General features: G+C 39.8%; 1 protein-coding gene across 1 annotated transcript in view; it reads right to left on the reverse strand.

The window, feature by feature from the left end:
• Positions 1-725: 725 nt before the first annotated feature.
• Positions 726-25,937, reverse strand: part of LOC137287489 (serine/threonine-protein kinase LATS1-like) — a 37,524-nt gene continuing 12,312 nt past the window's right edge. Inside the window, exons 3-7 of the mRNA XM_067819822.1 lie at positions 13,900-14,014; positions 10,677-13,379; positions 3,651-3,827; positions 3,332-3,438; positions 726-2,854 (exon numbers count right to left, since the gene is read on the reverse strand). Coding sequence (XP_067675923.1) covers positions 2,429-2,854; positions 3,332-3,438; positions 3,651-3,827; positions 10,677-13,379; positions 13,900-14,014 — 3,528 coding nt within the window. The 3' untranslated portion in view covers positions 726-2,428. The remainder of the gene's footprint in view (positions 2,855-3,331; positions 3,439-3,650; positions 3,828-10,676; positions 13,380-13,899; positions 14,015-25,937) is intronic.

A 25,937-nucleotide genomic window follows, 5' to 3' on the forward strand; every position in this document is an offset into this window, starting at 1 on the left:
TGAAGACCCAGGTTCGAATCCCCAAATGGGTACAATGTGTGAAGCCCATTTCTAGTGTTCCCCATCGTGATGTTGCTGGAGTATTGTTAAAAGCAGCATAAATGCTACGAACTCACTCTTTGAAAATATAGATTAGATGAATCCATGGTCCCTCTTTCCAGTACATCTTCTAGTCATATAAATGTTGCGTCAGGTCATGAACCAATCGTTCAGGTTATTGGATGATGAGATCATTCTAACAGAAATGTTATTTTGCTAAAACTTTGTGTATTTGAAAATCTGACACCAATGCTGTTTTCTACTTTCATTAAGTAGGTTACAAACAATACTACTCAAAATTTGCCAAGGATGAAAAGTCATTTTTAAAAGTGGTCTTTAACAAATGTAAAAAGTATAGATGACCTAGTCATGTGTCAGCTTATTCCAATGTCATCTATATTGTAAACACCATCCAGTTCAAATACATGTACGCCATTTTGACATAGTATCAATTTGTTTAGCATCAAATGTTACCCCATGCATTGCTCAAGACATTTCTAATCATGAGTTCTGTTTCACTTTGACTAATGTTCCATTTGATTGTGAAGTGCAACGACAGTTTTAACCTCCTCTAGTGCGTGTTTACAGTAAATAATTACAATTTGTGAATCACTTGTTGCAGTGTGTTTGTCCTCTCCAGCTTCCAGATCCTTCTCTCATCACGAACATTAAAAACAACACTGTACTGTTTAATAACATTTTATTGAAGAATATTGCCTTTTCTTACAGATCCCTTCTTCACTGCTCTGTACAGTGTAGCCATGGCTACTCCCCATCACTTTATACAGTACTACAGCCAGGCAGACACACAGCCGGACTATGTACATATTAACATACTTGTTGGCGTGCCCTGCCCACCTCTGTACAAGCTAATAAGCACACGCATGTAGGCAGACGACATACACAGGCTGTATGCAGACACAGAACACAGGGGTGTAGGCTGAATGCAAACACATGTAGCAGACGTCTTACATGTGTAAGCAGACAGCATGCACATGAAGCAGACAGCATGCACAGATGTGTCTACTGATGGCTTACACAGCTGTGTTGGCAGACAGCATACACAGATGTGTTTACTAATGGCTTACACAGCTGTGTTGGCAGACGGCATACACAGATGTGTCTACTGATGGCTTACACAGCTGTGTTGGCATACAGAGGCTGGCCACATACACAAACACTTCGGCATGCCAGCACACACAGGCAGATATGCAGCAGATTGGGCTTCTAACATTCTGTACAAAAAGAGCACTTCTGCACATTTCCAGCCTGTGCAGAGCATGATATATAATATGACGATGCTGATTATGTACACCAAGAAATTGAACTTCCTTTACAAAAACTTGAGAATCAGCAAATTTGGACGTTAGTTAAGGGAGGTTTACAAACATGATCCGCGGAAAAAACTATAGGATAAAAAAAATATTAACACTTGGACGGTATGACAAATGGTACATGCAGATAATACTCTCATCTGTCCAATTCTGGAAAAAGCATTTAATAAAAAAATAATTAAACTCTTTCAGCAATCATTTCTCATGTTGAAATATAATTTGTCCTTACTGACAAGAGACTTGTCGCTGAAAGAGTTACAGGGTGAAGAAGGCACACTCGGAAGCTCAAGTTGTTGCAAAGGAATGTCAAGATGGTTTTTCGAGGACAGGATGAGGCGGCAACTTATATCTAGCTGTAGCGCGATAACACAATGATGCACTCATTCTGAGGTTCACACTGCTCCCCACTCAGCCCTGCTATGTACAATCAGACATTAGGTCCATCAAGTCACTCTCTAACAAGACCTGCATAACAAATATCACTAATAGAAGCTTAACAGTTGCCTGCCCAACAGGCAGACTCACCAGACAGGCAAGGGAAGCCACGCCCCCTAGCCTGTCAATTGGTGGACATTTCCATTTTATGGAAAGATATCACTGAACCACTCACAGCAAGACGACACACTGAACAGGTTTTAACTTTTTTTTCTGTTTTTTTTTTTGCATGAATATCTTCTTTGAAGTTTGCACCAAGGTAGTTCCCTCTCTGCTTGGTCGTTGCTCGACGTTGCAAGGAGTCCACAGCAGAGAGGTTAGTATACTCTGCAGGAGATGGCATTCAAAGTAGGGCGTTACTTTCATCAGAGCTGCGTCACGGACAGCAGCATCGAAAGTTGGACGTTTGTCATCATACGGGTTACAGTCTTTGTCGGGTTTGTGTCGTAGCTAGTTAAGTCCTGTTCAGTGGCTTATGTCTTCAGCGACATATGTTCATATCACATTTTCTTCAGTATTCCTTGCGTCTGCTGTGAGTGGCCATGTTGAATCTCAGTCAGGCACTTGGTCAGTCTTGTTAGTTATCACAATTAGGTTAAGACGAGAAAGTTTAGCTGACGCTAAACATATACAGGAGAGTTGGACTCTGCATCAGGATTCATGAGGGGACACGGATGTCCTCCATCATCAAAAAAACGTCTGAATGTAAACTCGAAGAATGCATGTTCAGGATGTTTTCCATTTTCATATTTTGAGTCCACTCTCTTTGCATCTTCGGAGTCACTATTCCGAAGTTTCTCGGGATCAACAGGATCAAAGTTGGAAGTGTCTGTTGCATATCTGATAGTTGGAACGAACGGTGCTGGTGACTGACGGAGGCCTTCATAGTTGATATCAGAGAAGAAAGGGTGTTTCTTGACTTCCAAGGCCCCGTTCCGTCCAAGTCGCTCCTCAGGGCCACAGCAAAGACGCAGAATAAGGTTGCTGGCTGCGCTTGACAAATTAGATTCTGGAGGAATCTTCAATGTCTCAGCCCAGTTTATAACCTGGAACAAGTCAACGTTAGTGATGAGTTTCTTGATATTCAACATTGGTGCTGTAACACTGACTTGACACATGCAAAGCTAATATGATTAATATGCATTGCAAGATATTAATCTGACTATGAAACTATGGATCATTCTAATACAGAGGATTTTCAAACACTTCATTATAATAAAAATATAATTAACTGGACAAAAATACACTCTACTGAAACACTTCAGTTGTATTTTGACATGATCTGCTAATGTTCCAGGAAACAGTACATTTTGCCACAATTTGATTGCTAAGAATTCCTACAGAGATTACCAAACCAACTGCTGACTTTGTACAGTTAAGTTGACAAAGCTTCATATCTGACCCCCAAAATATGTGTTTATGAAGAACTGCTTGTAAGTATTCATGGTCAAAATGCAATAAATAATCACATCAAACACCTAATGGATATTTTTTGTATTGAGTAATTGTAGAAGCTCTGTTACCTTATACTGTGTCTCTGCTGGTGTGGCGGCGTAGAAAGGGGGATGACCCACAAGCATTTCGAACAGGATCACCCCAACGCTCCACCAATCACAGCATGAGGTATAACCTGAAACAATAGCAGTAGTGAATAACAGTATTATCACATGGTTGAAGTTGCCCTGATTACCAGATACTGGATATTAATATATAACAATGATCAATACATGAAAGTCACCTTCAAAACACATGATTATATTTTATCAAGCAAAATTTTCATTATAATTGCCATGGTTATTCCATGAAGAGAATCTTGAAATATTGTTTGTCTCCCTTCATTACCTTGTCGAAGCAAGACCTCTGGCGCAATGTAATTTGGTGTTCCGACCAGTGAGTGAGCGAGACAACGCTGCCTTGCACGTTGCCGACGTCGTTCTAATGGTTTGAGTATTTCACACCTGCACCGCTCGTCTAGGTTACATGTTACTTCCATTGAATCCTGGCGTGCGTGAGTGCCATCTGAAACAAGGAGGACATTGGTCAGGTCTGGAATTTCTATTTTCTTCAGCAGCTTTTAGCAACATACCACAATATGAAATAGGCTTCACACATTGTCCCCATGTGGGCAATCGCACCCAGTTCTTTGATATGATGAGCAAGCACTTCATCCACCAAGTGACCTCACCACCTCGTCAGATATCCATGTGATAAAGCAATGACTCAAAAGTGATTTTTTACTCTTACAATGAGTAACTTGTTGATGAAAACTGAGGTCTATGAAAGCGAGCGAACAGTAAAGTGAAGTATGGCCTTACATGCATATAGATGGCTTGAATGAGTGAGTACGCTGGGTTTGAAGCTACTGTCAAGCAGTATTCCAGTACATCACACTGTGTCAATGTGGGAAGTGGCCAGACGATATGCAGGTCTTAGATCTTACAACTCTGACGAAATCCACAAGCCATTAGGTAGGTTTATGAAGCCATTTAAACCTTAAATGGGGTATACCTGGTCTCACACCTATAAATCACGTGTTTCCTGTGACGCCTAATGACTGAACTCCAAGCAGATTGTAGCACATTGTGCTAAAGTACAAAATAAATCACATCACACAGGATGTTGCATGAACAAAATGCCAGTGAAATCATATCATCTTGATGGCTGTTCATTTTCACTGAACCTTATGGTACTTTGATATATTTTGAAAATGCAATCACTTTAATTCTATAAACAATTCAGAGTCCATATAAGGCTTTTGAGTGCTGTAACTTCTCTTACCAACTTTGGTGAAATCATTTTAATTAAACAAACATACACAACGGCTACTCAAATTAATCACAAAATATAAAGTAATAAAGTGTTAAATACATGTTGAATGTAACAGTTCCTGACAACTTTAACGCCAATACTGCACTAAAAGTCCACTAATACATTAAAAAAATACTAGAGTTATCTCCCTTACACCACACACTATTTCTGGTCTGGCATGACTCCCTCTTGGTTTCCGAAATACCAGGAAACATGAACCCTTGTAAGTTTACAGTACCTTAATCCCTACGTATATATAGCAACGAAACAATGTACTGAGGTGTGAGTTTATCTTTATGAACAAAGTCAGCATGACCTCCAGCAGTTACAGCTGACCCACATTGCTCGTGTTACAGCCCTGTGACAATACTTGACCCAGTGTGGACAGCTATACAGTGTAGTGCATGTAAATACCAGGCCCACTGATGGAATGTAAGACAATCAAACAGCCCTATTTAGTAGCAACACATACCTCTTACCAAGGCCTTGTGAGCCTTCATATATAGTTAACTTAGATTCATGTGTGCAATGACCTTGTACTTATCGCCTTGTATGACAATGTACGCAGAATTTTTCTTTATTGTCCCTCGCTACAATCACTAAAGAAACTGAGTGAAAATTGTAAGGAATAAACATTTATTGGGATCACCAAAAATAACACCGAAGTCCCAACATAGACTGATCTTCCATCTTTCTCAAATATTTTCAAACGTATTTTCCTGCTATGTTAACCATGCTAATGGTTGCATATTGTATGGTTGCAAATGTAAAACATTGTTTTGGCTGAGTGGCATAAATATTTGTTTCCAAAGGTTGAAATACTTGTGTCAACTTCTTTGAGTTGTATTTAGAGGCTGGTATGATGAACAGAAATGACAGATGGCATGTTTATGAATAGACAACATCTATATGACAAAGAATACTACATTTCACTGTAGATGCTAATACTGATCCTCGCTTGATAGAGCTATACCAAAATGTTCCTTTTAGCTTGCGTTAAGTTATAAAGAATCATCAGATTTTAGATTTCCTATGTTTAAGATGAAATAAGTGTTATACCCCAGAGGTCACAGCCAGAGTGTGTGGGCCAGTCAACTCCTATATATATATTCAAACCATTCACACAGTTTGATATTCCTCTTCCAAATGGTTAGCTGTATTCAAACATATCAGGGCGTAAGTCAGAATGAATTAATAATTAGATGATGTGCGGAACTTGGAATTTGTTTGCATGGTGATATGGAAAGGTTTGTTGTCACATCCTACAAAGAGAAATCACTGCTGGTGAGATAATCATAAACAACATAGCTTACAAGACTAAAAAATCTACACAGAATACAATCTTGCTCTATCAGTCATGACATAAATGATAAGTCTTGTGTGCAGTGATCTCCACTGCCTTCCTCTGCCCTCTGGCATGCTCCACCAGTTTAACATGAGTACTCCTTTCAGAAATGGAAACTGACTTCAGGCAAACAAACAAGCAAGCATAACCTGTTAACATACTGCTAACTTTCCATTTTGAAATCATGACTTGACCTTATGACCTGAGGTCAAATTTGACACAGAATATCTTTGCTCAACACAGATGATTTAAATACTAATCCTCAGAAATAAAAGCAGGTTTGGGGTTTTCATTCTTATCAATCCCATAATTATTCATTATTTAAGATCAAGACTTTATTTTGAAATAACACAAATGAAAACATTAAAATGAAGTCATTTCATTTCAGTAAATACATATTAACACAATCACAAGTGATGCTTGCATTTTCATGAATGAGACTCAACAAAGGTTTACAAAAGCTATATATTGCAGCAATAAATCAATCATTCAAGGAAACTAAATGAGTGTACACAAGCGTTACAGAACTGAACCATTATTCAGATATTATTCATGAATATTTCATGATCATGAATCAAGCAACCATGACCTTTCACAAAAATCTACCCTAAAACATGACCATGTACATCTAGTTTAGTCAATATCTGATGATAATATTTCAAGTTATTTGAACAGGCTGTGACCTTGACCTTCAAATTCCGGCAATCCTACCAAAGAGATAAGAAAACACATTGATATGTAACATATTATTACTGAAATAAACATATGCTCATCAGATCAACTGCTTTGAAGACGAGGTCAGTGCTGACAAACAGCAAAGGCCCATCCATGACAGGAGTTCACACAGCCCACGTTCAAGTCAGCTAGAGTTGAGAGGAACATGCATCTGGTTTCATGCTTCTTGTTTTTCATGAACAGTGGAGGTACTGTTTACTAAATTAATCACTGCAACTGCATATGCTCCTGTGGGAAACAACTGTGAATGGAGTCACGTTCGTCTGTTTCTGGTGTCTGTGTCTACGAGTCACTAATACACATATGAACAACCTTCATTGGATAACTTGCTACTGCATGTTGGACTTGTCTAATTATCAAAAGGCATTGAAGGCCACAACACAAATACTGAGATAAACTTTGAACTGACTTGGATATGATAAAGAAAGATATCAGAAGAGACTTTTTCCAACACTGCAGCCATAGTCCACCTATATCAAATTGGTCTGTAAATAACCTGTGTATATACCAGGCCAGCAAGTGGATGATATTATGAACTACAGTGAATGATGACATAAGTCCATTCATCCACACATGTATCCATCCAATCCTATTTAAATTTCACCTACTAGCAAACAGGGTACATTTTAATTTGAAGTATTTGGAACTAACCACATATTTATAATCCAAAACTGACTTCCATGGTAGAGATCACTTATGTGAGATCTACAAGTGATATCTATAATTGAGAAACACACCACTAGGAAGACGCTAACAATGATATGACATCACAAAGTTATTGATGTCACAATTCAACGACCACAACAGCAGTTACGTGTTCAAATAAACTCATTACTTTACAGACAAAACTGATGAAGAATGATTCTGGATGATAAATAAAATCTTACTCTCGTATCCTGTGATATCAAATATACTGGTATTAACATTCATTGATTAATGTAAAAATACTTTAACTTTAATCAGCTTGTGTTGAAATATTTGATATCAGAAGACACCTGGGTGAGATTCTATATTTACAACTGTGGATGACCAAACAAGGAAACAATTGTGTTAAGTCAACTGTACACAACACAAGCAACACACTTGTAAGAAAACTATGCTGAACATGTTAACAAAACCCATAAAAATGGAATGACAAATTTTATACAGGAAAATGCTCCTATAATAAAAATATAATTCTATTTCAAATGAAACTGAATTTTGGAGACGGTGAAAGGAATCCCAAGGACTAGCAAGCAGAGTGAGGTGTAAGTGAAAACATGGTGTACTCAGGGTTTCATAGTACAGTGAGTATGTGGAGTGAGTGAGTGACTATGTGGAACCTCTTACTATTGTTCATAAGGTGACAAAATGTAAGGGACGGTAGGGTAGCCTAGTGGTTTGATTCCCCTCATGGTACAATGTGTGAAGTCCATTTCTAATGCCCGTGCCAGATATTGCTGAAACATTGCTAAAAACAGTGTAAAACCCAACTCACTCAAAATGTAAACCATGAAGCCAATCAACAAGCTGCATCTTATCTACTAAAAAACTGATATAACCTCAGATTCTTCAATGACCTTTGAAAGACCTTTAAATGTCTGTAATGAAGGTATAATTTGAGGTCCAACAAGATATGCCAAGACAAGAAACATTTTAGCTGTCTTATTAATTGGAACTGAACCTGTTGACACACATCAGTCATTGACCTAAAGTGAACTCTTGTCTCTACAAGGCTGTCATGACATCCACAAGGGGTAATAATGTCAAATATCCCTAATAACACTAGATGTTTGTGTGGCAGGGTGTGTTACATGCTATTAGTACTACACTGTTGAACATTGTATACTGACTTTCCTTCAATAGCCAGCAGCAGAACAATGGAGAACTGTGCAAGCACTCTTCTCCAACATACAACATCTAGTAAGGACAATGCTGGCTTGAGTATGTTTTGACAATGCTGTCCCAACTGGAATTCACATTAAAAATTTCAACTGACACAAAACACAAAATGTATATCAAATGTATTTTCATGACCATGTTTAGCTAGCCACCTAAAACCCTTCAGAAACTGTTTGGGATACAACTCAGTCTAACATAAAGGAATAAATAAATGCACCATTTAGTAGTTTCATTTTCAGAATGTTTGTCAACAGGCACTGGTACCACCTTTTTTTATCACTGGACATAATTCACATACTCACTATACACTCCTACATAAAGTTTTGTGAATGCATGCAAATAACAAAAATATGGATCTCGACCAAGATCATGATTGATAAGTCTTCTTTTAACACATATACCACATATACCACACTACACGTTTCACTTATGTCTGAGTATTCATTTGCTACTCAGATAAAATGTGGTCAGTAAGATCTCAGGCCAAAATAAATAAAAAGTGTAGTTCTCACATCATGGATTTTGAAAATGATACAGATGTATTATTTTCATTTTTTTCAAAGTGTGTGCATGTATGTGCATACCACCTATTATTTCACATTAGTATTTAACTGTAACAGTCATATGAGTATGGCGGTTATGGCTTCTAGAGCTGTGACGACATTTCGTAGCATCAATAATCGTGATACTATACTGGACGATAAATATATTCCTACTTTTTTTTGTATCCTAATATGTATTTGTATATGTATCACTAGAAACTGACGGTTATGTCAAAACATACACTGTTACTTCATATAAAAATATGGATTTTAAAGAAAATAACTGAAGAGAGCATATCATGATGTGCATCGAATCAATTCATATCATTCCAAGATATCACAATACATATTGTATCACGATTTTCTGTATTGTCACACCTGTACTGGTTTCACAGTATTGGGTGGTATTTAAGAGGTTGGCATGACACAATAACTGTGACAAGAATCTGTCAGTCCTTAACCTCTTTTGAGTAGTATATCTGGTGACATGTAGTATCTGTATGATAGGTTTCTTCAGAAGTTGGGTTATGAAGAAGTTGCAATTGTATGGATAACAAGCTTGGTAATGGTAAAGACACCTACTGAAATGTAGTGATATACATATTAAAGAAATTCTAATCCATACACTCGCTACTGTCACTGTCAGCATTGTCGTGAGTAACATTTGTGTCAAATACACCTGCTTCAGTTCACTGTTGTCATGGCTCCACACAGGTCAATTGCATAGATCGATGTTCATGATGTTGATTACCAGACTGACTGGTCTACCTCGATTATTTACAGACTGACGCCATATTCCTGGAATATTGCTAAGTGTGGTTGCACTAAGCAATATGCCAATTGCATCATGGCTATCTGTAAATAATGAGGTTAGGGCCAGCTTTCCCAGTGATTGATATCATGAGCAACAATTGATACAACTAGGATAACCAAGTCTTGTATGTAACCTCTTATGACAAGCATGCAGTTCTCATAGGTCCAGACACAGTTGAGTGTGACCTCATGAATGGCAGAAATGGTGGTTAACTAATTTCTTAAACCACTTGATGAATGCAAAACCTGCATTTAGTATATGTCTGTGCATGCCACCATTTCTAACAACTTGAACTGTGACACCATAGTTTGTTTGACATAACAAGGGTCACTGACCACTACTGATATTTACTGTGGGAATCACCATATAGTACATAACCTGACTGATTATTAGGCAGTAGAGAGGGTTTGTGAGTAAATGAGTGGAGACATTGAGTGAGTTTGGTATAATGCCCTCTTTCAGTAAAGATTGTTCTAGTTAAACCCAAGTGTGGCTCCATAATGTGGACGAAGGCCAGAAGTTTACACGCTTGGTAAAATCCACAAGCACAGCTATGGTGCTATTAGATCTAGAAACATAATTGGAGCAAAAAAACCCCAAATCCACAATGACAGTGGGCAGTTATATCCAAAGAATACAACTCTACAAATACTAATTAAATCACTTATGATGACTCAGTCACCCATTCTGCTGGCCAGAACACACCAAACAACTACATATCAAATTCATCAAAGAAAACTCACCTTTTTGATAGTATTTGGAATTGTGGGTCCATCGAAATCCGGTACATAAACCAAAATCAGTCAATTTGATATGCCCCTCTTTATCAATTAGGATGTTGTCTGGTTTGATGTCTCTATGAATAAATCCCATTTTGTGAACACTTTCTATTGCCAGAACTAACTCAGCAATATAGAACCTTGCCAGAGGTTCGTCTAAAATCTCAAACTTAATGAGCAGTCCCATTAAGTCTCCTCCTGGAACATAATCCATCACAAAGTACAGGTGATCCCGATCTTGGAATGAGTAATACAGTTTAACTACCCATTCATTGTCAGCCTCCGCTAAAATATCACGTTCAGCTTTCACATGAGCAACCTGGTTCCGTTTTAACACATCACTCTTTCGTAACGTCTTCATTGCATAAAGTGTTGCTACGTCCTTCTTTCGCACTAACGCAACCTCCCCAAACGCCCCAACACCAAGTGTTTTGATCTTTTCAAACATGCACTTGTCCATCTTGGCTCTTTTCAACCGAATGTAGTTGGATTCTTTTTGTGTCAGCATCCTCCTCATTTGCCGAGCAGCCTCCTCGGACAACCCGACTTTGGTCATCTCGTTCTCAAGCTGCATCCGTCGATGAAGACGCTGCTGATATGACTTCAGTACGTTCTCTACATGTTGTTCCATAAAGAATTTAAATGCCTGAGGCGAATAATTCCGCACTTTAGTGTCACTTCTTAAACGGTCACGTTCTCGATAATCTGGTCGCCTCTCTGGAATAGGCGACATGCATCTGTGTTTTTCTTGTGATATACTAGTACTGGTATCTGAGGAAATGGTTTCAGTGTCTGTTTCATCATTTTGTTCTGATGTATGGTGACAACTTGAGCAGTCTGATGTGGGCGTGGCAGGTGCTGGGGGAGGGTAGCGTGAGATGCCCACTGGTGTCGTCTGTGACGATATTGCTGAGAAGTGATGACCCTGGGGCATGAATTGCCCTGGAGGTTGAGGCTGTGAGGAGGGGGACATACTTGGCACTGGCTGAAACTGGGAAGACATATGTGGAGGAAGAGGGGGTGGTCTTGACCCCATATGTGCCTGGAATTGACTGCTTGGGGGTGGTGGTGGTGGAGGTTTTGCATGTGGCGTTAGTGGAACGCGTGGCGGAATGGGAGGCTGACTTTGTGGTAAATGTGCGTGTGACGGATACCACGCTGGGTAGGGTGGAGGTGGCTTATCAGGAACATCAGAGTTTGTTGATGGAGTAGAAGTAGTTGATAACACAGAAGGAGACTGGTTGGTTGTCCTCGACACAGGAGAATCTGAACGTGGAGTAGAAGGGGTGTCAGAAGCTGACCGAGAGTAAAATTCATAATTATGTCCGAAATTAGGGATCTGAACACTTTGACAGTGGTTGGGAGCGTACACATGCTGTTGCTGCTGTTGACTCTTGTTGTTTGCAATCTGAATCTTAATTGTTGGTCTGTGCTGTTGCTGTTGATGCTGCTGCTGAAGGTGAGCCACCTGGTCAGGAATATAATGCCCTCCATTTTGAGGGTTTCGTGTGATTTGAATTTCCACATTGCGAGTGTTCTTGCTCTGTGGCAGAGGTGGTGGTTGAGCAGACTGGTGTGCGTTGATCTGAGCTTGAACAGATGATATGTAGGACCCCCCTGTCGAGCTCGTGGGCTGACTTGGGGGAGACATGGGACCTGTGGCCGTTTGTGGCTGCGGTTTTGTCACCTTCTCACTTTTCACCGATTGCATAATAATTGGTGCATGTCGTTGATCAAATGCACGCATGGCTGCTGACACTGGTGGAGCAGCCACCTTCTTGGGGAAGTGAATCTGCACATTGTCACCTGTCATTTGTGATGTTCCATTCTTGACAGTTATCTGAGTTTCATTCACTGAATAGTCTGGAATATGGGAAGAGGAGGACGAGGAAGTGGGGTTGCCCTGAATATGCACGACCGTGGAGCGGGATGGCTGGGGCTGGGAATAGGGCGGTGGCGGGTGGCCAGGAGAAAAGTTTATAGTTAACCTGGTGTTCCCATTGCTACTATTCGCCCCATTCTGCGATATGGTTAAACCTTTGAATTGCTGGGTCACTGATGCACTTTGCGGCACAGTCTGTGGCTGTCCATTATGCATTATTACTGGAGGTCTGCCAGACGGCACCGGACTCATGCCGCGCTGTGGAGTCACTGGCCCACTGTTGATTTGACTTGATTGTTGGGGATGAATATACTGCCCTGTGCGGTACATGGTTTGTTGATGTTGATGTTGTTGTTGTTGTTGTTGCTGCTGCTGCTGCTGCTGCTGCTGCTGTCTGCTTACATTACCCCCTTCTCTACCCATGATTTTAATCATTTCTTTCACATGGCCCTGGGTGATGACCACTTGTTGGTTTCCTGACTGACCAGAGCTGAGCACAGAGGAGGGATGTCCCATACTGCCCCCTGAGTCAGACTGCGGTTGTGGCCCAGGGGGTGGGGGTGTCTGTCCACGGGGTGGGGTATGCGACACAATTGGCATACGTGGCGGCAGCGGGGGTGGGGTCTGATGACCATTCATCATCGTAGTCTGTTGGCGTGATGATTCCGGGTACTGACGGCCAAGACTGGAGAGACTTGGGCTGTCCGATCGGACGCTTGCTGTGTCTGATGCTGCAGGACTACTGGAGAAACTGGGTTTCCGATGTACTTTATACCCACTGTAAACTGTAGAAACACAAACAGCACAATGAAGCAACATCACACAATGTATGGGGCACAATACAACATTTACTACATCTAGGAATATACACTAAAGTACATGTATTTCTCAATCCCTAGACTCTATTTTGAAATGTCCTGATGCAAAGAACCACATACACTAACTGGATTTTTTGTGGAAGTCGCGGTGGCTGAGCGGGCTAGGCGGCTGACTTTGTGTGCTGGCGATTAGGTGCCTGACTCTGAGGGTGCGGGTTCAAATCCCGGATGGGACTCAACCGAAAAAAGTACTAGAATTTGTACTTTACTAAGAAAGTGAAATCCCAAATATGACATATGTTGGATTTACATCAGTATTTACATACAGGAAAACAATCACTGATACTTTCATCATAGTCATCTCAATAATATTTCCAAGTATAGTGAGTGATTTTAGTTATTTCCAACTACAAAAAGTCTTCTACTTCATGGCTTACTTGAAGTGACTACTTCATGGAATGCTAAACAGTCAGACAAGGTACTTTACCTTTGTTGATTCCATTCTTGCCCTCCTTCTGCTGACACAGCAGTTTGTGGATGCTCTCGATTGCCAGTTCAACACTGCGGTTGTTGCACATCTTTAGCCCCTTACTGGCAATATCCTGCAACAAATAGCACAGACACATAACAACTGATTTCACTCCCCTTCTCTCTTTATTAAAAAACAGTAGATATGTATGAAGTTCATAAACAAAAAATACACCAAATACTTTAAAAGTAGCTTTCTATAATTAGTTTCTAAATCCTTAAATATGATCCTGACAATTTTACTCCCCAAAATTTGATTTCGCTACAGACATAGACATATCATACAGATGAAACGAAAAACCCATAAACCAGAACCTATCACTGACAAATATGAAGACAAAAAAACTAGCACAAAATATACTGTCATTATACAAAATAATATCTGCAACAAGATAATTTTCCCATGTAAAAACGTGTCCCCACAATGGTCACCACCCAGTACTTGAGCCATTCACTGTAACTACTCTCAGGCCTGATTCAAGCAGGGTGACACAGCAGCACAATGACACATGTCTATCTGAATGTGGCTACATGAAGGAGCCTGAGAAAAACTGACAGTAAAATGATTAACACCATTCCCAGTATTGCATCCATTCATCTCTAGTATTGACACGAGAGATAAAGGCAGAGTGTAGACATAAATATTGACTTGAGTCAGTCCGGGCAGATGCAATTAGGTACGTCCTGTGGCACAGACCAAAACAGACATGAGGTATAGTGGGTAGGTGACTGTGACTCACTCTCTTTACAACTTTCAAACGTTCTCAACCCTGTTTACAAACTCCTAAATACCCTTCAAAGTCAACAATCTCAACCCTTAAATACCTCTCATTAACCACAATCCCAACCCCTAAAGGACCACAAACACAACCATCAAATATTCTTCAGCAACCACAATCCCAGCCCTCAAGCACCCATCAAGAACCACAATCCAAACCCTCCGGTAACAATCAAGAACCACAATCCCAGCCCTCAAATACCAATCAAGAACTACAATCCAAGCCCTCAAATACCCATCAAGAACCACAATCCCAACCCTCAAATACCCATCAAGAACCACAATCCCAGCCCTCAAATACCCATCAAGAACCACAATCCCAACTCTTAAACAAGACAAAATTGTGTCCTGGGACACAGATGCCCCTGTTGCTGTAGGAAGTGTTCCTCCACACTGAGTGCTTTCGTGATTAATTTTTACCAAACAAGTTCAATAAACATCCATGCAACTAAGGAATATACACCTTTTGAGTCCCAATGAAACACATGTATAAGCTTAATCAATCCTGTTGAGCAGGGGACGTGGACTTAATTTATGAAATGTTTCAAAACTTACAAAAAACTGTAATTCTGTTGAGCAGCTTTTGTGGAGAAGTGAATAGACTTCATCCCCCATGACACAATATTAATAGAAACATTCAACAAAATTAATGTAAGTTCAAACGCTATTAAAATTGGAAAAATAAATACAATACAAAATCAAAATATGAGATGCACACCTTTAGTGTCCCTACAAAGCATGTGTAATCTAAATGAATTCCATAAAGAAGTATCTGAGAAGTGGATAACGTAACCTCCCATAAAACACTATATTCAGAGAGAAATTCAACAAAATTTACGGAAGTTCAATTGCCACTAAAATTGAAAAATAAACAAAATACAAAATCAAAATATGAGATGCACACCTTCATGGTCCCTATACAGCACATGCGTAATCTGAATGAATTCCATACAGTAGTTTTTGTGGAGATATGGATGACGTACATACCCCTATTACACTATCACCATACAGAAATTCAGCAAACGTAATTTCAAATGTCTCTAAACTTACAAAAAAGACCACCAAATATAAAACGAGTCTACATTGAATGTTTTATCACACAGAGCTGTAGCAAGTCTACATTGAGAATGTCTGATCCTACCAAGCTGTATCAAGTCTACATTGAGTATGTCTGATCATACAGAGCTGCATCAAGTCTACATTGAGTATGTCTGATCATACAGAGCTACAGCAAGTCTACATTGAGAATGCCTGATAGTCAAAGCTGTAGTAGTCTACACTGAGTATGTCTGATCATACAGAGCTGGAGCAAGTCTACATTGAGAATATCTGATCATAAAGAGCTCTAGTAAGTCGACATTGAGAATGTCTGATCATACAGAGCTGCATCAAGTCTACATTGAGAATATCTGATCATACAGAGCTACAGCAAGTCTACATTGACAATGCCTGATAGTCAAAGCTGTAGTAGTCTACACTGGGTATGTCTGATCATACAGAGCTGGAGCAAGTCTACATTGAGAATATCTGATCATAAAGAGCTGTAGTAAGTCTACATTGAGAATATCTGATCATACAGAGCTGCATTAAGTCTACATTGAGAATATCTGATCATACAAAGCAGTAGCATATATAGCTACAGTACATGTACATTGAGCAAGTCACTCATAAAAAGCTGTAGCAAGTCTACATTGAGCTTGCCTGATCAAAATCATAAAAGGCAACATTATGTGTGCATGGTTATCAATGGCTGTAAAAAGTAAACTGTATATAACCAAGGGTAGGTGTAGTAAGTCTACATTTTCCATGTCTCATCAATATCTGTAGCAAGTACATTGTAGGTATCCAAGAGTAAGTGCAGCAAGTCTACATGGTGCAGGTCTCTAGGTAAAGTGAGTCATCGTGAAGAAGTGTGCAACTTCCACCAGTGTATGTAAAAGTCAACACAGCCCAAATAGCTGCAGCTCCTGGCTGTTATACAATCTCTCCCATGATGCACTTGTGTCAATATGACATTTCCTCTACTCTCACCATTACACGCTTATCATTCAATTAAGGGAAAAGTAAAATCCAGGCTATCTAGCCCCATTCATACACAAAATGGCCAAAAGTTGAGTCATGTCATGCCGACATGCCACAAAAGTTATAACAGGCCTAGATTCAGAAACCATAAACTTTCTTACTGAGAGAACTTTGGCTTTGAAATGACACTTTTCAAAATGATTTTTACAACTTTAAACATGATAGAATAAATCCACTTTCAATCTCTCCTCAAACCATTGAAGCCTGCTCTAACTTCCCAAAATAAGTATTTATGGCAGCATTTACATTATATTTTAGCTTACACTTATGGAAACGCTTAAGCAAGACAAAAATTTACTACACTAAAAATCCAAGCTATTCAAAAACTGACATTTGTATATTTTCACTGACATCTATTCACTAGCCACAATTTCAACATCAAACAATACTGTATGTTCTGGGCAAAGAAATTGCCGCTTGTAGCATGCATGTAGCACAACTCAAGGAAACGTTCTGAAGCTGTGATATAGAATGGGTACATTGGCAATGCTTGTTTCACGCCTAGTATCAATATACCAAATTCTGTAGAAATACCACATCCAGTGCAGCAAAGATAAGAAAGTGATGCTTATTATATATCATTTAACTACTTTTGAAAAAAGAAATTTTAAGTTTACAACTGACTCGGTGATACTGTAAGAAATTAGCTGTCCTAGTGCATGGAGGGACTAAAAACGTAATTCATTCCCAGCTTTTTGATTGGGTGAAGTGCTTTCACATCTTTCGAGAGAGTATGCATCAAATGTTAATGGTAAGAAATTCAAGAAACAAAATGCCAGGGATTGGACATTTTGTACTGAAATCAGGAATTGACCCTAGATCTGTCACATTTACAGTGAACACTTGACCCAGTAGGCCACCCTTGCCCCTCCCACTACTCCATGTCAGTCTGATAGAGTGTCATGACACAAGGCACTTTGGAGTTCCTATATGAAACTCTCAATGAAAGTGAAACTTAAGTCTTGTTTGACGTTACAATAAGTGCTTTTTGTTCCCAATAAATTTCAGGGAAGATGAACAAAGTCATCACAAGATGACATATCCCCCCGGCCCCCAAATATTTGAAAGGACAAATCATCTGAAGGCTACTTGATATTTTTTTAGACTAAGTTTGAATCGTTTCCATGGAAATCATGAAAAATATAAATACCATATATCTGTAAACAGCAAAAGGCACCACTTCAAGATCTGTCTCATATATCTGCCACGATCTGTTGAAAGATCTGAAATGCTTTTTTAGTTGTGCTCCAGAAATGAAGCCCATCCCTCCATTTTGAGACCAAGTCAAAACTGTTTCCATGGAAACTGAGTAAAAATAAAAATGCCAAAACTATGTAAATGGCAAAAGGCACCACTTTGTGGTCCACCTCAAATATCTACAAAGTTTTGTTGAAAGATACTAAGTCAGAATTGCTTCCATGGAAACCCAGAAAATGATAAATCACAAAAACCTGCAAATAGCAAAAGGCACCACATTGGGGTCTGCCACACACATCTGCCAAGTTTTGCTGAAAGATATTAGGGAGGTTTTTGAGTTGTGCTCCGGAAACGAAACACAACTCTTACTTTTGAGACCAGGTTAAACACTAACGTTTCCATGAAAACCGAGAAAACCATAAATCACACACACCTGTAAATAGCAAAAGGCACCACCTTAGGTTCTGAATGATACATCTATCAAGTTTTGCAGAAGAATATTGAACGTTTTTTTAGTTATGCTCTGGAAACGAACAAACCCCACCACTAGACTAAGACCAAAAATGTTCCATGGAAAAACAAAAAAATAAAAATGCCAAAAATCTATAAATAGCAAAAGGCACAACCATAGGTTCAGATTACTGTATCTATCAATTTGGGTCTAAAAATATTCAACGTTTTTTAACAAGTGTCTTGCCTGAGTGAGTGAGTTAGTTTAGTTTTACGCCACACTCAGTAGTATTCCAGCTACATGTATGGCAGCGGTCTCTAAATAATTGAGTTGGGACCAGACAATCCAGTGATCAACAACATAGGCTTCAATCTGTGCAATTGGAAACTGATGACATGTGTCAACCAAGTCAGTGAGACTGACCACCCGATTCCGTTAGTCACCTTTTATGGCAAGCATGGGTTGCTGAAGGCCTATTCCACCCCGGGACTTTGACAGGTCAACAAGTGTCTAGCATTAGAGAAACCAGCACTAGAACTGGTCCACTGCTACCAATGCTTGACATACAAGGCAAATATATGGACAGAGCGTACATCACCTTACACAGACCTTGGACTGAGTTCATAATGTAAGTGACAGAGTGCTTCACATGGGATTACGGATGTCATTACATTCATGGGATATTTCTCAGAGCAGCATTAACACAAACACACAGTCACAAGTGAGATAGTGAGAATGAGTGTGATGAATGAGTGAGAATCAGTGAGATAGTGAGAATCAGTGAGTGATGGTGGGAGTTAATGAGCTCATCTGTCATCAGTATTCAGTATTATTCACATTACTATCTCCAGACTCTCAGGACTTTTTTATCTTACAACCAGCAAGAGGAGTACTGTTAATTTAAATCTGCATAGTTTGTGTTGGCATTTGAAAGCATTAGGTTAACTGGGAACAAATGAACAAATGGGTGCTGTTTTGCTGGTATAATCCTAATCAGCTGGGTTACGGCTCAGTGACTTACGGCTAGAATAATCCTAATCAGCTGGTTTACGGCTCAGTGACTTACGGCTAGAATAATCCTAATCAGCCGGTTTACGGCTCAGTGACTTACGGCTAGAATAATCCTAATCAGCTGGCTTACGGCTCTGTGACTTATGGCTAGAATGATCCTAATCAGCCAGCTTACGGCTCAGTGACTTACTGCTAGAATAATCCTAATCAGCCGCCTTACGGCTCAGTGACTTACAGCTAGAATAATCCTAATCAGCTGGTTTACGGCTCAGTGACTTACGGCTAGAATAATCCTAATCAGCCGGTTTACGGCTCAGTGACTTACGGCTAGAATAATCCTAATCAGCTGGCTTACGGCTCTGTGACTTATGGCTAGAATGATCCTAATCAGCCAGCTTACGGCTCAGTGACTTACTGCTAGAATAATCCTAATCAGCCGGCTTACGGCTCAGTGACTTACAGCTAGAATAATCCTAATCAGCTGGTTTACGGCTCAGTGACTTACGGCTAGAATAATCCTAATCAGCCGGTTTACGGCTCAGTGACTTACGGCTAGAATAATCCTAATCAGCTGGCTTACGGCTCTGTGACTTACGGCTAGAATAATCCTAATCAGCTGGCTTATGGCTCAGTGACCTGCTGGCATAATCCATCAACCCTGCTCAGCTGCCATTATGGCCTACCAATACCCATTTTACAATAAGCAGTGTGGCTTATTATTTATCCCATGGACATAGGTGAGAAATACAGCACAAGCAATCCAGCCATGAACACAACATTAGGGACACTTGAAAAACCACCTGTTCTGAAAGGAAGCCCTAAAAATCTGTCTAACTGTGTATAATCAATACCCAGATCAGAGACTGCTTTTCCAGATTGAACCTTGATCCTTCAGATCAGCTGAAATATCCTTCAGTGTAGCAGATAACAACATTCACTCATCAGTGTCCAGTGACTTAACATGACAGGATTTTCAATAGTGTTAGGAAAGGTTAACCCAATTCTATTTCAGAGGCAAGAAGCATGTTCATGGTTTCATGTAAAAGATACCTGATCAGGAAGATCTCTCATGAGGGGAAGTGCCAAGTACAAATTCCACTGGATACATATAATAAACAAATGACGTGTACGTCACAAGAATGTTTGCTAGACATGACACAAGGATCTGGAATCCGGTGGTAAATACACACAACATATATAGTCACTGTACGCCAAACATCACCATTATGATAATAAACAGTCATATGATTCGATCAAGCAGATCGCAATATATATGACTATAGTTAACACTGTGATGACAGCACCCTAAATAGAGTGAGATGCTGACTAATGAACATGTTTTTGCATGGGCCAACAATAATTCACTTATGGCTGATCAATCCGAGCTGAGTGAACACCCACACATTTACCACTATCAATAGACCAGCAACAATGCTCAACTATCAAATAACAGCTACAGTGCATGACTGTCGGGAACATTACAAATACCAGCTCCCGTGCACCACTGTGGGGGAGCATTACAAATACCAGCTACAGTGCATGACTGTCGGGAACATTACAAATACCAGTTCCCCGTGCACCATTGGGGGGAACGTTACAAATACCAGCTACTATGCAGGATTGTTGGGAACATCACAAACACCAGCTACAGTGCAGGATTGTTGGGAACATCACAAATACCAGCTACAGTGCAGGATTGTTGGGAACATCACAAATACCTGCTACAGTGCAAGATTGTTGGGAACAACACAAATACCAGCTTCAAAACAGGATTGTCGGGTGCAGAAAATGACATACATAACCAATCCAAACAGTCCGTAAATTTAAATAGTAAATCAAAATTTGACAGGAACTTTGCAGCTCCTCTGTGCTCCTCTATTACTACCATTTGCCAAAATAGGACAGGATACAAACCTGAAGAAAGATGTGTAAATGTCATTCTTATGTCAAAGCGGCAAAATATAGTGGGTCACTAATAACAGCCAAAAGCTGGACTGTCATATACATATGGATCCGTTAGCCTACAATAATGACCAAATAAAGATGAGAGGGGGCTGTTGATCAGTACATGGAGACTGGCATTCATTGTCTTCAGTGTTGTAAGAAGCTCATAAATCTCTCTTTGAAGAGTCACCACTCGCAGCACTAAGTGACACGAGACTGGCCATCAAATCTTATCCAGTTCAAACCATTCAAGACCAACTTTGTCTGCCTGGGGCCCCTTTCACAAAACTCTCGTAAGCCTAAGGTCTCGTAAGTTTTCTCGTAGCATTCGTACCTCCTATACTGTAACGTATGAAGTAGGAATGATACGAGAAAACTTACGAGACCTTAGACTTACGAGAGTTTTGTGAAAGGGACCCCTGTATTGTATTGTGATGTGTACCAGCCTAGTAGTTAATAATTAACTGAACAGTGTCCAAGACCATGTAGACTAGGACAAAAGTTACACTAACTGATTGTATGACAGTTACAAGGTTATGTTTAATGTGGAGTTCTGATCTCCTAAAGTTACCACATGCTTTGTGGAACACACCATAGGAATGTCCACTTAACTAACAGGTATCCCTTAGAACATCCTGCAAATAGGGTTACTGGTCCAAGTTCACATACATTAAAATGGACATTATAATGTCTCCAAGTTCAGAATCCTAGCTACACCCCTGTAAACATGAAAAGCTACAAAAATGCTAAGAATAAACAACATTTTATCATTTGAAAGGGCAAAGAATTTGTTCAAGTGACACCCCGCCACTCAATACACAAAAGGGCCAACTACACTAATGTCCTTGCAGTAGGAATCATGCCTCATTCTGCCAGTATGGTGCTGCTCAAGATCATGATGGGATACATTACTCCTAGGCCAAATGTAGAGATATCATGAAAATCAGGTAATATGATACACCCAGCCTTATCACCCATACTGCATATCTTGACCATGTTGAACACCAGTGCTTGTCACCACACATTAGACAATGTGATCATTCTCAAGCAGTTTGTTTATGAACATGTGGACACTGTTTCAACAGTGGACTGAACCCAGTTAGTTTTTAGTAACCTGATACCTCCTGTTGCTAGTTCCACATCAACAAGAATTTTTGGAGGGTGGGAGGTGTCATACTAATTACTGAGTAACACGTTCACTGCTGCTGAGAGATCCTAAAAGATAGGGACTTTTCTAACATTTGGCCTAGGACTAACATGTGAAACTTGAACAATGTTTCTATGTAATGCAGGCAACCATAAACACCAAGTGGATATATAACATAACATATCAGTCGTCTGCTCGAGAAAGCAGGCTTCAATAACTTGATTCAGTCTGTTGGAACTGTCAATTCAGTGTTCATTAACATACAAAGATAACATAAACACGGCCAATTAACATGATAAACAAGCATCATTTTATTGTACATGGCCCATGAACCTGTGTCCACCTGTCTGGACTTGCCACATACCAGTCATCACTGATAACAAACCAAGCATATCATCACACCTGAGCTGTCTATCTTACACAAGCAATCAACAATATGACCTGTGAACAATGGTGGGATAACATCAATACACTCCCTGTACACAACACCTCTCTCAGGGGATTCATGCATATAGTTGCACACCAATACATGGTGGTATGACAGCAAATCAACTGGCTTCAGTGACTCTGAGGCAAGACGCACAGTTTCTGAGGTGATGTATAGAGTTTGTGGTAATTCATGAAACACTAAAAGCAATACAGGTTCTTTTGACAATTTAGAGGATAATAATGAAGTACACAACTTTATAGATAACAATTCCTAGCTAAGAGCATAGAGGATAATGATGAGGTTTACAATTTTATGGGTAACAATTCTTTGTTTACTACATACAACAAGGTAGACATTGTTATCAAGCTAAATCTTTTCACCAGTGACTCACCAAGTTCTAGACTGCAAACAATTAATTTAGAGTTTTGTGGTGATCAACAGCCATTCACATTATTTAAACAATGTAGAAAATTTGGGGTAATATACAGAGGCTTGGGTGCAAAGCACAGATGTGATGCTAAAATTAAATAATTCATGGTATTTTCCATTAGAAAGAAAGTCCTGGACAGTTTGGAAAACACAAGTTGTTTCCATTATCACTTGACATGATGCTCTCTGTACATATAGCGGTATTTTTATAGCTCTATTGTAATAAAAGGAATATTCATCAGCAGGCTGTCGATGTAGTGTACAACTTGTCCTACATGGAATTAAGCTGGGATGGGAATGTTGAGTATGTACAAGGCAGCACATGTGGAATGTAGGGCAGGTTATTCAGTAACATCTCTGCCTCTCCACACACACTGTACAAATGTAACTTTCTTACCTGGTTTTATACCTGCATTTTTAACTGTGTTCTTATTGAACTCCTTAGGATATTTAAGAATACAATATATTATTATATATCAAAATAAACAATCTGCCAATAGCAATAAATAAACATGTGATTTATGGGAATCTGGAACAGTTTGTGAGCTAATGGCACCTGCACAGGGCTAGAGGACTCCTAAGGACACCCCTCCATCATGGAGGTAAGTGTGACGACACAAACAAAAACACACGTTGGGACAAGACACCTCATAATACACACCTTAAGTTTGGACAGGACACCTGACCACCTATGTGCATTTGGACTGGAGTCCTGACCACCTATGTGAGTTTGGAAAGGACTCCTGATCACCTAAGTGAGTTTGGACTGGGTGCCTAACCACATATGCAAGTTTGGACTGGACACCTGACCACCAATACTGTGAATGTGTATTGGACACCTCCCGACCCATGCAGGTACGTTTGGGATGGCCACCAACATCAGCCAATATTCCAGTAGGAAGGGAAGGGAGGTAGAAAGCAGCTCATATTAGATCAAGTCCAGTAGGTCAACAGCTGTTGTGATGGGAAACCTACTGTGACAGCAAGCAATAACTAGCAGAAGACAAAGTGAATGGACTCTACAGGTAAGCCGTCAGGTGCTGGATGCTCCAGCAATCTGCCCACAAAACTCTGCCAACCCCCCAACAAAGCAGCAATGAGGGATAACAACAATGGTATCCACAAATATTTTCGTAACAAAGACAGAAATTCTCGCCAACAGGTTTCCATGGCAACACATAAGCAGAGGCAGATGTTACTATAACTCAGAGAGTGGAAGGCCTTGCTACACAAACAGTAGGGTAGGAATGTCAGCCCTACACTGCACCTACAATATTGATGCTGTATAGTATTGATCCAGGTGACCTGGATCTCTACATACCTGATACAGGTAGTGCATGACAGCAGGTAAGGCTGGGCAATCTCAACACTGTACCTTGAAACACGCAATACCTTCCCATCTGAGACAGTAACACGGACAAAGAAGAAACATATCCAAAGCTGATAATGTTTGATGAGATTGATCATACTTCTCAGAAATATATCACCTGCCTGTTTTGTATATCACTTGCTCCATAATGGTATTACAAGGTACACACAACCTTAGAACAATCATAAAACAGAGTGCATCACCAAAGTCTCATGATGCTTCTAGCATTATTCAAGGGTGCTGGGTAGCCCTGTGATTAAAGCGTTCACTCAACTTGTCAAATACCCAGGGTTGATTGCTGGCGACAAATTTTGAACCATTAATCTCTATGGAAGGATATATATTGGCTAGGTATAACTAGATCTGTTTCATTTTGAGAGTTTTGTGTTAGAACAATGAAGCTCTATGTGCAGTACCATTGCTACCATAAATGAAATGTCCTTATATTCACCAACTTCCTTGAGAGGGATGACAAATACAACTCACCCAACCGCTAACATGTAATGAGCAGAACAGTCCTTTAGCAAGGTGGAGAGAGCTCAATTGAATTTCTGTGCTTTAAAAACAAAATGTAATTCAGTTGCTCTGATGAGAAATACAACCTGAAGAAATGCCAAGGCATCTGTGAAAAACCCACATGGAATGAAGGGGACTGCTGCCAAACTACATGCAAGTGAGAAGGTACATATCAACCACAAGTATTTAGATGCAGCAATGAATTAAAGTCAATCAAATGAGATCAACCACAGATACTTCAGTACACACAAACAGGATTAATGAAACATGACTGTATTAATAAACAGATTCCCTCCAACATCACAAAAACTGCAATGTTTCTACCAAGGCTGTTTCAGCAATAACACAGTAGCCACTATTCCAGTAGACTTTCTAAACAGTGTTTGTAAAGAGTGTTTTGTGAGTAAATGTCCAGTCATTTCCCCATATGCCAACATATTTTGTACAGTGAACTCAAGCTATGAGGCATTCCTTGTGGGGACCACATCACAGATCCCGCACAGATCATCTCTTCATGGAATGTCAGGTATGAAGCATCAGGCACTCTCCATGTCTGACACTGTAGCCACTGCCACCATCCGTGGAGAGGGTAATTAGCAGAGGAGCCATTTACTCTGAGTCACACCTTGGCACTACACTTACA

Source organism: Haliotis asinina, chromosome 6 (genome assembly GCF_037392515.1).
Source record: "Haliotis asinina isolate JCU_RB_2024 chromosome 6, JCU_Hal_asi_v2, whole genome shotgun sequence".
NCBI lineage: Eukaryota > Metazoa > Mollusca > Gastropoda > Lepetellida > Haliotidae > Haliotis > Haliotis asinina.